General features: G+C 45.0%; 3 protein-coding genes across 3 annotated transcripts; 2 read left to right on the top strand and 1 right to left on the bottom strand.

Annotated features, from left to right (window-relative positions):
• The first annotated feature begins 20 nt into the window (after positions 1–20).
• LOC142609985 (ATP synthase subunit b', chloroplastic) lies at positions 21–955 on the top strand. Its single transcript, XM_075781710.1, has one exon. The coding sequence runs from the start codon at positions 175–177 to the stop codon at positions 838–840; it is 666 nt and encodes a 221-aa protein (XP_075637825.1). The 5' UTR covers positions 21–174; the 3' UTR covers positions 841–955.
• Positions 956–6,812: 5,857 nt separating this feature from the next.
• On the top strand, positions 6,813–7,715 carry LOC142626859 (uncharacterized). Its single transcript, XM_075800569.1, has 2 exons — positions 6,813–6,924; positions 7,025–7,715. The coding sequence occupies exons 1-2, from the start codon at positions 6,846–6,848 to the stop codon at positions 7,627–7,629; spliced, it is 684 nt and encodes a 227-aa protein (XP_075656684.1). The 5' UTR covers positions 6,813–6,845; the 3' UTR covers positions 7,630–7,715.
• A 2,108-nt stretch (positions 7,716–9,823) lies between these two features.
• LOC142622552 (uncharacterized) lies at positions 9,824–10,531 on the bottom strand. Its single transcript, XM_075796044.1, has 2 exons — positions 10,289–10,531; positions 9,824–10,192 (listed from the first exon to the last, which is right to left on the bottom strand). Exons 1-2 carry the CDS (start codon positions 10,529–10,531, stop codon positions 9,824–9,826), a joined length of 612 nt encoding a protein of 203 aa, XP_075652159.1.
• Positions 10,532–12,126: the final 1,595 nt, after the last annotated feature.

The raw sequence follows: 12,126 nt of genomic DNA, 5'->3' as shown, positions 1-12,126 counted from the left end.
CAATATGTGTGGCAAAGAATGAGATAGCCCTTGAGAAAATCCACTCCCTTCTCACTCTCACCCCAAACATCCTTCTCAGAAACCAGCCATATCACGCAATACACAAACACACAGACTCTCCCTCCCAGAAGAACAAACAAGCTCGTATCAGTGACAGTTAAGCAGTAAGCAGGCATGGCCAACATGATCATGGCCTCTACCAGAACCTTAGCCCCAGCGGCTCCCTCACTCTCCACCACTCCCAAACCCAAACTCTCCATGTCCCAAATCACACTCCCCAAACTCCCAACCCCAAAAATCACAAAACACCAACTGCTCAAACTCTCAACCTCCACACTCAAATCCCTGTCCTTAGTAGCCGCCACCTCACTCACCCTGGCCCCACCTTCCCTATCTGTAGAGATGGAAAAAGCAGCGCTCTTCGACTTCAACCTCACCCTCCCAATCATCGTGGCAGAATTCTTGTTCCTCATGGTCGCTCTAGACAAGATCTACTACACCCCAGTTGGCAAATTCATGGACGAAAGAGATGCTGCCATAAGGGCCAAGCTCAGCGACGTGAAGGACACTTCTGGAGAGGTTAAGCAGTTGGAAGAGCAAGCCGCAGCGGTGATGAAGGCTGCCAGGGCCGAGATAGCGGCAGCGCTAAGCAAGATGAAGAAGGAAACACAGGAAGAGGTGGAGCAGAAGCTGGCGGAGGGAAGGAAGAAAGTGGAGGCAGAGTTGCAAGAAGCCTTGGCCAGTTTGGAGCTGCAGAAGGAAGAAACTCTTAAGGCACTTGATTCTCAAATTGCTGCTCTCAGCCAGGAAATTGTCAAGAAGGTCCTTCCTACTGTCTAATTAAATTTTGTGTTTGTATTTTATTGACCTCATCATTAATGAAACAATGTTCTTAGTTTTGTAAACTGTAAACTCTCTGTGTACTTAATTCATCCCCTCTGTCTTTTTTTCTTTATTGTGCCTATGAAGTTTGCAATTTTTGCTTATAGATTTCAATTCATATCAGCAGCTTCTGTTGGCAATTGGGAAAAAATTAGTTTTGAGTTTGAGGAGTGGCAATCACTTCAAATTTGCACCCTTTATCTAGAAATTTGAGTTGATGTTTGATGATGTCTTATGAAATAAACATAGTCAAAAGAAAGTGTTTTTTGAGCTGTCTGATCAAAACGGTAAATATGAAATTAAATGAATACTTCGAGTTTCTTGTCATCTCCACGCTTGGGTCCATTACTTCATATTTTTCATTAGTTAGAAGAGACAGACGAAATGGAAAACACAGTGTATATGAAATTCTGAAATTCAATGATCAATGAAAACCTTTAGAACATATACAAAGCTTTGTTTGATATAACATATACAATTGGGATTCCTTTAAAATGGTTTGTATATATTTATCAGTTTTTGAAAACATGATTAAATGTCCTTAAAAAGGTGTTGGGCTGGGCCGCCTCCTGCTGCACTTGGCTCCAAAGTTTTTTGGATCAGGGAGTTGGGACCGGTCCAATAGCAAATCTCCTTGGTCCGGCTTATGTGCAAACGATGTCTCCGTTTGCCAAGATTGTTTATCACTTGCCCATGGCAGGTAGAGTTGTTATAATAGTTACGGCAGACAGATATAATAAAGACAATAATAGAAATTCTTTCGCTATCCAGACAAAGGCAAATAATGGGCTTTGATAATGAATACTCGTTTTATGGAAAAAGCAACAAAGGATAAGTATTGAATGAATAGCAATAAGCTTATTAAAAGGAAAAAAAAATGTCAATCTGTCATATCAAGTTACGTTGTTGGGTCTAAGTCAAGAAGGAGAACCATCTCTTCAACGCGACTAATCTCTCTGAAAGAGAAATTAACTGCTTTGAAGGGGCAGGCCTGAATGACTTGTATTTAGAGAGATCCTTTGCCATTATCAGAGAACATGGGTCGGAGAGGGAGAGGGGGATTAACCTATTTGGTGCATGTCTGACACTCCGTTCTCTCTATTTTTACTTTTCTTTCTATTCTCTCTAATTTTTTCCTTTTTTTTTCTTCATTTTATCTTTCGATAATTTTTCTTAGTTATGGTGATTCTCTCCCCCAAGGTCGCTCTACCCCTGCCATGCATAGCGAGGGCTCCTTATATAATGCCAGTCGCGGTTGGCTTTTACCATGTTAGCCCTTAACTGTTTTTGTCTGGTGTGGGTGTCCTTGCCGACTATTACTGATTGGTCAGTCACCCAACCAAAGCCACTCACTTGTGTTGGTTGCGCCACTCCACCTCACCAGACAAAGAAGACTATTTTGTTTGTTTGTTTGCTTGTCGTGGCATTCTTACCTGCCACAATGTAAATACTCTCTTCCTCTCCGTTCCTCATGGCATGCACCTAGTGGTTCCAACTCAGTTTTGCTTATTTTGGGTGGTATGTCATCCCAACAAGACATTGCCTCCAAAAGAGCCTGAGCAGGAAACACGAAAATAGGTTTTCCCCCTTCTCACCGCCAGACCATGCTCTCTTACCTCTGATTCATGATCCACCACTTCCTGTATTGGTTGGATACAGGCTGGTGGCGTCTGGGCCTTGAGCGTGTCTCACTTCCATGCTCATCCAAAATCTGTATGCTGCTCATGCGCTTGCCATGGCCTGAAGGTCCGTCTGCCTGTTCTTCCGCTTGTTTTTGACTTCTTACGGCGTGGGCTGCTTTATTAATTTATGATTCTTTATGACTTGTTGGGCTTTACTTGATTGTAGGCTTCCCTTCCTTCGCGCCTTCCTCTGTGTTTTATTGCTAGCCTTGCTGTTACTTCCTACCGCATTATTCGGTCATGCCTGCTGTGATGTTTACTTAACCCAGGACTATTGGGCCTTTTTAGGCTTGCTGTTCATCCCTTTTATGATGGCCCAATAGACTCATTGGGCCTTTTACTACACTACTTGCAGGCTCCTGCGTCCCGTTTACTTCCTTTTGGGCCTCCTTGGCCCGTTTACTTTCTTGAAGCATCCTTAGCCCTTTCCAATTCAGCCCTTTCCAATTCAGTGCTTCCCATGGGCTGTTGCTAACTCATTGGGCTTCCTTGGCCCAAGTACTAAGTACTTCATACTTCATACTTCATCTTTGGGGCTTATGGATTCTCCATTGCCCCTTACTCTCTTTACTTACATTGCTTTGGGCCTACTGTGATAGTTGTGGCCCATTCTCACTTTTCTACATCTATATAGCCCATGAGTTTGCTATTTCTTTCTGTCCGGGCCTTCTTAGGCCTATTTACTTCTTCAGAGTCTATTTGTTTACTTTATGGACCCATGATCCATTATTCCTGCCACTTAAGCTTAATGGTATTTCCATCCCACTTTCTTCTGCCCACGTTGTTGGGTTTCCTCCTCCTACTGGACTTCTAAAAAATGAGCATCTACATTTAGCCCCCTAAGCATATGAAATGCTCCTGCAGTTCATATGTGAATAAAGACTTCCCTATCCCTTCTGTTTTCTTCTTCTCCTTTTCCTTCGCGGGCTTTTTCGAAAAGTGGACCCCAACTCATACATTTTTTTCTTTTCCTGCCGTGAATAGTGTTGTCTCTTCGAATTTTCCAGTTTAGCAGTTATTCTGAAACACAACCCCCGCTTCATTAACTCCTTCCCTTATCTGCTGATTGACCCATCGCATCCCTTCGTACCATTCTCCATGGCACTGGTATTTAAGACCGAGCCCCTTTATATTTCAGACACAAACACCCTTTCTCCTCTCTTTTCTTCTGTGTCCTTCCCAATCACCACAAACTATCTTCCCCGATCAACCGATATTCCATGACACTAGCGAAAGGTCAAACCTCTTCCCGCCGTAAGGGGAAGGAGGTTGTTGATGATCCTGCTGCACGTGAGGCGGGCAAAGAGGTCGCTTATTCTGAATCAGACCATTTCGATGAAGTAGAAAGGTGCGATCCCAACAGTGAGTGTGCCCCCTTTATAGATCCTTGGTATGATGTTCACGTCCACTTCCCTAAGGTTCTCGGTGATTATGCGCCGCCGCTGCCGGGCTGTGTGTGGCTCGCCCTTTGCTGACGTAACCCTGAAGTTTCTTGGGCTCCATTAGCCTCTTCGATTTTCGATCTTGCCATCTGCCAAGGCACTGCACTCCCTGTACCCATCCATTTTGAATTTGGGTCCGACGCCGCCTCGAGTTGGAAGGAGTGGGTAGATAGAGAGCTGTCTGATACGGGTTTCATGGGATTACTACAGCGGGCCGGTGTATTGAAGGCCATCGTTCTACCTTGTTGTTTGGCTAATTTTAGGGACTTATTCAACCTCCGCCATTTAGTCCGTCGATGGTGCACCACTACCCACACCTTCTTTCTCTCTTGCGGTGAGATCATCGTGACCTTGGAGGACATGGCAAATCAATTGCTTCTGCCCATCCTTGGCGATGTTGATCCTGCCACTCTAGAGCTTTCTCTGGAAAAAGAGGTCGTAGAGGCCGAGTTGAAGAAAATGATGAATGGCAATGCCAAGTTATCATTTTGGATTGGTTCTCCTTCAAAGCTCTCCGTCGCTGTTAGCCGTGCGGCCTTTATCACATTCTGGCTATGTAAGTTTGTTTTTGGTTCCCATCCCCACTACGCTGTAAAGCCTCTATACTTTCGGTTGTCTATTAAGATTTCTGCTGGGGTGAGTCTGCCGCTGGCACCCATGTTCTTGGGGCATTTGTATGTCCAGTTAGACATCCTACAGAGCGATGAGAGTCAAGTAGGTTCTTGTTATATAATCACCACTTCTGTTCATTGTATCATCTTGCAGCATGTGTTGTATAAGTGTTGCGCTAGGCATCTAGCAAAGTGTAGGCCCGTCCAATTTGCCAAAGAAAAGTACAGTTCGTATCTGAAGGTCATCACAACAAGTTTGATTCCAATTTTCCTTTGGCTTTTCGTTGGGCTGGTTTAAAACCGATTGATCATCCTGTTGTTGAATTCTTTGATAAAGGAGTTGGGTTTTCCTGGAGGGCGTATAGGAATTTAGGAACAGGTTATACGTGTATGGATTCTGTAATGGGTACATTTGTTGATGTGGTTGGCACCACTACCTCGCTGACTAGCTTTGAGGAGAGGGGTATAACATACTTGGCAACCACCAACGCGGGGTGATTGCCTTATTTGGCTGATGAAGGCGTCAGGTTTGTACATTATCCTGCTAACCAGGTGAGGAGGCAATTTGGACTGGATTAGGACATTCCTGATGACATCTCTTTTCTCGCGGAGTCTCCCACTTCCGTCCGACCGTTCTTGCAGCATACCGCTTTTGAGTTTTGGAGCTAGCACTTTACTGCAGTTACTATTCCAGGCTCTCAAAGGGAAGGCATTTGTACCGCTACTATGCATGGATACTGGCAAATAGTGATGATTTCTTTCGAGAAGGAGTTGTTTGGTAGTCGTGGATTTTCCCTCATCCCTCCTGATAGGCTTGGCGCAGTCGTCTCTGCCAATCCTCGCTTGCTTTTGCCTTCTGCGTCTGTGCTGGCTTATGCTAGGAAACAAAGCCGATCTGCCATATTCGAGTGAGTCGAGGAGGAGAGAGGGTGACACTAGCACGTTGGTAATTACCCCGCGGGCTGGGAGAAGAAAGTGAAGGTGACTAATGTCCCCGTGCCCACGAAGAAGGGTTCCATCAAGTTCAAGTTTGCGAAGAAGAAGGCAGGTGATGATTCCTCTGAGACTTGCTCAGATATTGTACCTTTTGAAAGTAACCTTCCTCCTATGAGTATCATTGTATTAGAGAGTACTATTCCTCTTTTCGTTCGCACCCGCTCCAGCAAGCGTTCCGCCTCAGGCAAGATTAGGCCTACCATTCCTCGGCCATCCATTGATGCTCCTCCTTCCAGCAGGACCCGGGGCAGTAAAAGGAAGATTTCTTCTCCTCAAGCACCCACCACTACTGAGCGGAGAGTATGTCATCTCTAACTTTCCCTATTCTTTATCATTCTTGTATAGGATTCTTCTTGTGGCTAACCCTGTGCTCTTGCTGGCTTGTCCCCTTCTTCTCATTTCGTTTTTTTTTTACAGTCGAAGTACAAGGAGGACTCGTCTGCTACCCATCCTATTTCGCTCGATGAGCCCGAGTTTGAAGTATGCCTCCTTCTTCCCTTTTCTTTTAAAAAATTTTATACATGTCATTAACCTTCGTCTTTTGTTTTCTTAGGCCGAGCCTGAAACCATCTCTGTGTATCGCCCCACGGCTGAAGAGATTTCTGCCTCCATAGGTACTCTCATGGGTGGTTTCTTTGACGAGTCGGATATGGTGTTCCCTACTGCGACTTCTGCCACTCCTACTGCTCCACAGGGAGTTCTTGCTGAAGAGGTTAGTGAGACCATTCTCATTCCTGCCTCGACACCCACTTCCCAAGAAGGGGCCATCCCTGGTGTTGCTGTTCAGGTTGAGGCTGTTTGTCAGGTCACGCCCCTTATTATCTCCACCAGTGACCCTTTCGCATCTCTATCCCAGGCTGTAAAGGATGGCTCCTCCTTAATGGTTACCCCTTCCTCCGTTTCTTCTTCTACCACTCGCGGTCTTGATGTGGACTTGTCCTCTAAAGAATCTGAGGATATTCTTGAGGATCCTGATGATGAACCTGCCAAGAAAAATAAGGTTTCCAAATTTGAAGGAGAAGAAGAAGAAGACTCTGAGCACGAGGTTGAATTCATGGGTATGTTTATCTATGTATTGCCAAACTTCTTTTCCCCTTTTTTTTTTTTTTTTGCTACCTCCCCTTTATATATGTCAGTGTTACTCCCCTTGTTGTGGTCTCCCTTTATTTTGCATGTCCATTTTTTTTATTGCAGAGACCTCTGAAGAGCCAAAGGTTGCAGCAAACAAAGATATGCCTACAGCTACTTCCCCTGCCGCACTTGTAGCACCTGTTTCTACCGTTCCTGCAGCCTTCATTCTCACAGGCCCTAGTAAGTTCCTCTTATCCTCTTCTCTTCATCACCCATTCACTGTGTGTTTCAATTTGCTTGCCTCGTGTATTCTTATTGCACTCCTTACACCTTCTGCCAGGTCCGCTTCCCACCGTTCTTTCTCAGTTTGAGGTGGGTAGCAGTTCTGCCACAGTGCCAGATCCAGCGAGTGAGGCCACAGCTTTCTTTACCCGCTTCGACCAACACGAGGTCAATGACCTCGATCCTGCAGACTTCTGGGGTTTCGGGCCTCCCTATGTCGACTTCCATGGTTTTAGGATACCTAAGGATTGCGCTTCTCACCTCGTGGCGATTTACAGCAGTCGCGGCGACTTTATGCAAGGATTCCAATACGGTCGTTCTACCAGGGAGCACTTTCTGAAGCTGTTAGGGAGTGTGATGAATGATATTGAGCATAATTTTATTGACACCGTTTCAACCGAGAGGATCTTGCAGTGGAAGGCCGCAATTCAGGAGCTTGTAAGTGTGGGGTTCGCTGTAGAGTTCATCTTGGATCACCTTCGTGAGATTGCTCGTGCCTTTTTTATGAGGAAGGTTCAACCTGCTATTGATGTCATTGACACACGCCTTGAGGTCCTGAAGAAAGAGGTGGCAGACTTGGAGGGTCGTCGTGAGCGCCTCCTTTCCAGTATTGGTGGTTTCAGCATTTTTGGAGACCAAACTCTTATCTCCGGACTTCGTTGATGATGATATGGTTCATTTCCTTTTCTATCTAGTACCTCTTATATTTCCCCTCTTTTTTTTTTAGCACTTATTTGGCGGGTTTGCCACATTTGGGTTTTGTAACTATAAAATGCTACACTTGGTTACTGCTTCTTTTCTTACTACTGCTAAGACATAGAATGCTTTATAATGCTTCGTAACTTTTCATTGCATATTTCATGAAAGCATGTTACAGTTCTTTGTTTTGTGACATAGTCACTTGAAAAGAAAAAAAAAAACAAAACAAAAGGGAAACATAAGACTCTTCCAAAAAAAAAAGAAAAGGAAAGGGTGATTTTGTGACCTCTCGTTCTTCCTCATTCTACGCATAATAACACTTCAACCACTTTCCGTTGACGGGATCCATCAGGTTTTTGCCATCCATTTGGGTCACGCAGTAATACCCAGTGGGATGCGCCTCTCTTATCACAAAGGGTCCTTCCCATGTTGGTGCAAACTTAGATGGTCCTACCATGCCTCGCCTGACGTAGTCTGCCACTTTTAACACGAGTTGTCCTTCTGAGAATACCCTTTCTTTAGTCATCCTGCCATAGGCTTCTGTCATTCTTCGTCTAAATCTATGGCTGCGCTTCTGAGCTTCTTCTCTCTTCTCGTTGAGCCATTCTAAATCCATTTACCTTTTTGCCGCAAAGACCTCCTTCTCCTTTTCTTTTTCCTTCATTTGCATAACCCGTAGGGAATGGGTCATTATTTCTACTGGGCTCATCACTTCTGTTCCGTATACCAGAGAGAAGGGTGAGAATCCTGTGGCTGACTTCGACGAGTTTCTGTAGGCCCAAAGGGCATCCGGTAGATGCATTGCCCATCCTCCCGTATACTCTTGGCTCATTTTACTGATGATCTTTATTAGGGTTTTGTTTGTCGCCTCCGTTTGCCCATTTCCTTGCGGGTAGTAAGGTGATGATCAATGGTGTTTGACCTGGTAAAATTCCAACATCCTTCTCACGTCACTGTTGACAAATGGCGTGCCATTGTCGCTGATGATTCTGTGGGGCACCCCGAACCTTACAATTATATTTTCCTTAATGAAGTTTGCCACTGCTCCTTCCGTGGCTTTGCGAAGTGGCATTGCCTCTGCCCATTTAGTGAAATACTCTGTAGCCACCAGGATCCATATGTATCCGCGCGATGGTGGGTTAACTGGCCCCACCAAATCAAGCCCCCAAGTATGGAATGGCCATGGGCTAACCATACTATGCAAGTGCTGTGGGTGGGTGTGAATCAAGTTGACTTGCACCTGGGAGCTGTGACATCTTTTTACAAATTCTGTCGTGTCCCTTTTCATGGTAGGCCAGTAGTAGCCCATTTGTAGTAGGCATCTGTATAGCTTCTTCTTCCGTTGATGCTCACCAAATTCTCCCGCGTGTACATCCTTTATCATATCTTTTGCTTCCTCGGGGCCCAAACAGCGTAGTGGGTCTCCATCATACCCTTTTTTGAAGAGGACCCCATTGTGCAAAAAGTAACGTGCTGCCAGCCTTTTAAGTTTGTATCGCTCATTGTGCTTTTGTGGCAGGATACCTTCTACTAAGTACTGGGTGAATGGTTTTCTCCAGTCTTCGCTGACGAACATAGCGTAGCTTTCTTCTCTGTCAGCCGCAAGATGGCAGGTCTCGCATTGGACTTGGACTTGGTCTGCATCTCTTCCCATACTTAGCCAATAAAAGCCAACCCTTTAGAGTCTACGGTAAAGGTTGATTTCTCCGCAGGATCCGCAAGTCTTGTCGTGCACTTCCTTCAACTTTCTTTAAGCCTCTTCTTGCCCCACACATCTAGACAAGACCCCACCTAGCATCCTGTGGTATAGTTCTCCTCTTACCAGGGCATAATCTTTTAGTACCTTTAATTCCGCAGGCTCTCCTTCCTTCATCAAGATCTCCCTTATGGGATTCCACCAATCCTCTTTACACTGTTCCTCCTAGAACTTTTCTTTCAATATTTCGATAATAGATTCTTTCTTCTTGCTGACTTCTATCCTGGTGTTATCCCCTTCGAAGACTATTTATGAGCCTAATGCGGCCAGCGCATCTGTGAACCAATTTTCGCTTCTCGGAGTGTGCTCTATTTCAAAGGTCAAAAATCTTTCCTCCATCTTCTGGGCCATTGCTCTGTAACGGACTAGGCTGGATTCCTTTAAAGAGAAGCTTCCTTTAGTCTAGCAGACCACTAGGTTTGAGTCCCCTATTACTCTCAAGTGTTTGACCCTCATTTCAAGGGCCGTGGCTAACCCAGTTAGATAGGCTTCATATTCTGCCGTGTTGTTTGAATAAGGGAATTCCAATTTGAATGATAGTGCTACAGCCTCTTTTTTTTCATGATACAGAACTACTTCTACTCCCCCCGATTGGGTAGTAGAAGACCCATCAAATTTCATCACCCACCATTCTCCGACCCCTTCTGCCACAGCTACTTCTCCTGGGACTTCATCATCGAGTGGGAATTCTTCTTCTCCTAGGAACTGTGCCAACAGATCCGCTATAGCTTGGCCCTTTACCGCCTTGGGCGTTCCCTCCTTCAGGTCATACTGTGACAATTGTAGCAACCACTGGGATATTCTGCCAGAGAGAATTGACTGTTGTAATAAGGCTTTGATGGCGTGAGACTTAGTCATCAGTCATACCTCATAGGCCAGGAAATAATGACGTAACCTTTGTGAGGCATACACGATAGCCAAGCATGCCCTCTCTGCCCTTGGATAGCGAGTTTCTGCGTCTTTTAGAGCTCGGCTGATGTAATAAACTGACTGTTTCACACTATCTCCATCCTCCTGGGCAATTGATGTGCCTATGGCGTACTGGTTGGCGGCTAAGTATAACAACAGTGGCTTCCTGCGGATTGGAGCTTGCATAGTAGGGAGATTCATCATAATCTATTGTAGCCTTTTAAAGGCTGCCTACTGTGCCTCCCCCCATTAAAATTTTTGCCCCTTTTTTAGCAGTTTCTAGAAAGTAGAGGTGATGGATGCCAGTCCGGGGATGAATCTTCGGATATATGGGACCTTCCCCAAAAAGCTTTTCAACTCCTTCACTGTGGCTGGAGGCTTCATAGTTGCTATGGCTGTAGCTTTGGCCGGGTCTACGTCTATTCTTCTGCTGTGGACCAGAAAACCCAAGAATTTTCCTAAAGACACCCCGAATGCGCATTTGAGAGGGTTCATTCTTAGCTTGAAAGTTCTACACCTTTCAAATACCCTCCTCAACACTTGAACATGTTCTTCCCGCTTCTTTGATTTTATCACTATGTCATCCACATAGTCTTCTAATTCTCTATGCATCATGTCATGGAATATAGTCGTCATTGTCCTTTGATAAGTTGCACATGCGTTCTTTGACCCAAATGGCATTACTGTATAGTAAAAGTTGCCTATAAGTGTTCTGAAAGCAGTCTTTTTCGCGTCCTTCGGCGCCATTCTGATCTGATTGTATCTACTGAACCCGTCTATGAAGGAAAACATGGCACTTCCTGCCGTAGAATCTATTAGTAAGTCCATGTTTGGCAGTGGGAATTCGTCTTTCGGGCAAACCCTGTTAAGATTTCTGAAATCTACGCAACACCTTATCTACCCGTTCTTCTTCTTCTTCACTGGCACTATGTTGGATAACCAACGTGGATGTTGAATGGGTTTGATGAATCTTGCGGCCAACAGCTTCTGTACCTCCTTCACTATCTGCTCTTCTATTTCAGTATGAAATATTCTGGTAGGCTGGGTAACTGGCTTGGCCTCTAGATCCACATTCAGCGTATGCACTACTAGCCTGGGATCCAATCCTGACATTTCACTATAATCTCACGCAAAGACATCTTTGTATTCCTTCAACAGCAGTATTAACTCTGACTTTTCCTTTTCTGACAACTTTAAACTAATTGAGATGGGCCTTGGTTCCTATGAGTCAGACCCCAAGTTGACTTCCTCTAACTTCTCTTCTGCCATAACCTGTACATCTTTATCTGTCGTAACCTCCTCGTCTTTTTCTCCATGATTTTCTTCTTCTGAGCCTTCTTGAGCTATGCAACACACCAGACTTTTGTGCTACCACTCTTGTCGAGGGCCCGCTTGTGTTTCACTCATAAGCCCCATGCACCTTCATAGTTTATACACAATCTTGCCGTCGAGTTCTTAGATCCTGACGCATTGTGGCGTGTCATCTGGCTCTGCAGCAAGTGCTTCTTTTCTCTTCTTTTTCTGAGAGAGTAATTCTCTCAAATCAGACTCTAAGTCACCTCAAATGTTCTCCCACCTAAGGACAAAGGTGTCTCTTGGTTTCGATACTGAGCTTTTCCCGGATGGTGCCCACTGGTTATAAAATATAGTTTCCTTTAAATGAGCCTCTACCTACTCAAACGGTGATGGGTTTGCCACTATACATATCATCCTACCATTCAACCTCCCTTTCATGCACAGATGATAGGTAGGCGGCACCAGTCGGTGTTTGTGCAGCCACGGCTTCCCTAAGAGCA

This window comes from Castanea sativa, chromosome 1, assembly GCF_040712315.1.
Source record: "Castanea sativa cultivar Marrone di Chiusa Pesio chromosome 1, ASM4071231v1".
In the NCBI taxonomy this organism is placed as follows: Eukaryota; Viridiplantae; Streptophyta; class Magnoliopsida; order Fagales; family Fagaceae; genus Castanea; species Castanea sativa.
The sequence above is the reverse complement of the archived record's forward strand: the minus strand, read 5'-3'. Positions and strand labels throughout refer to the sequence as shown.

What these genes read in the sequence shown, in the direction of transcription:
- LOC142609985 (XM_075781710.1), top strand. Translation starts at nt 175, where the DNA reads ATGGCCAACATGATCATGGCCTCTACCAGAACCTTAGCCCCAGCGGCT.
- LOC142626859 (XM_075800569.1), top strand. Translation starts at nt 6,846, where the DNA reads ATGCCTACAGCTACTTCCCCTGCCGCACTTGTAGCACCTGTTTCTACC. An exon ending in CTTCATTCTCACAGGCCCTA is followed by an intron (nt 6,925 to 7,024) that starts GTAAGTTCCTCT and finishes ACCTTCTGCCAG; the next exon opens with GTCCGCTTCCCACCGTTCTT.
- LOC142622552 (XM_075796044.1), bottom strand. Translation starts at nt 10,531, where the DNA reads ATGAATCTCCCTACTATGCAAGCTCCAATCCGCAGGAAGCCACTGTTG. An exon ending in ATTATTTCCTGGCCTATGAG is followed by an intron (nt 10,193 to 10,288) that starts GTATGACTGATG and finishes CAATTGTCACAG; the next exon opens with TATGACCTGAAGGAGGGAAC.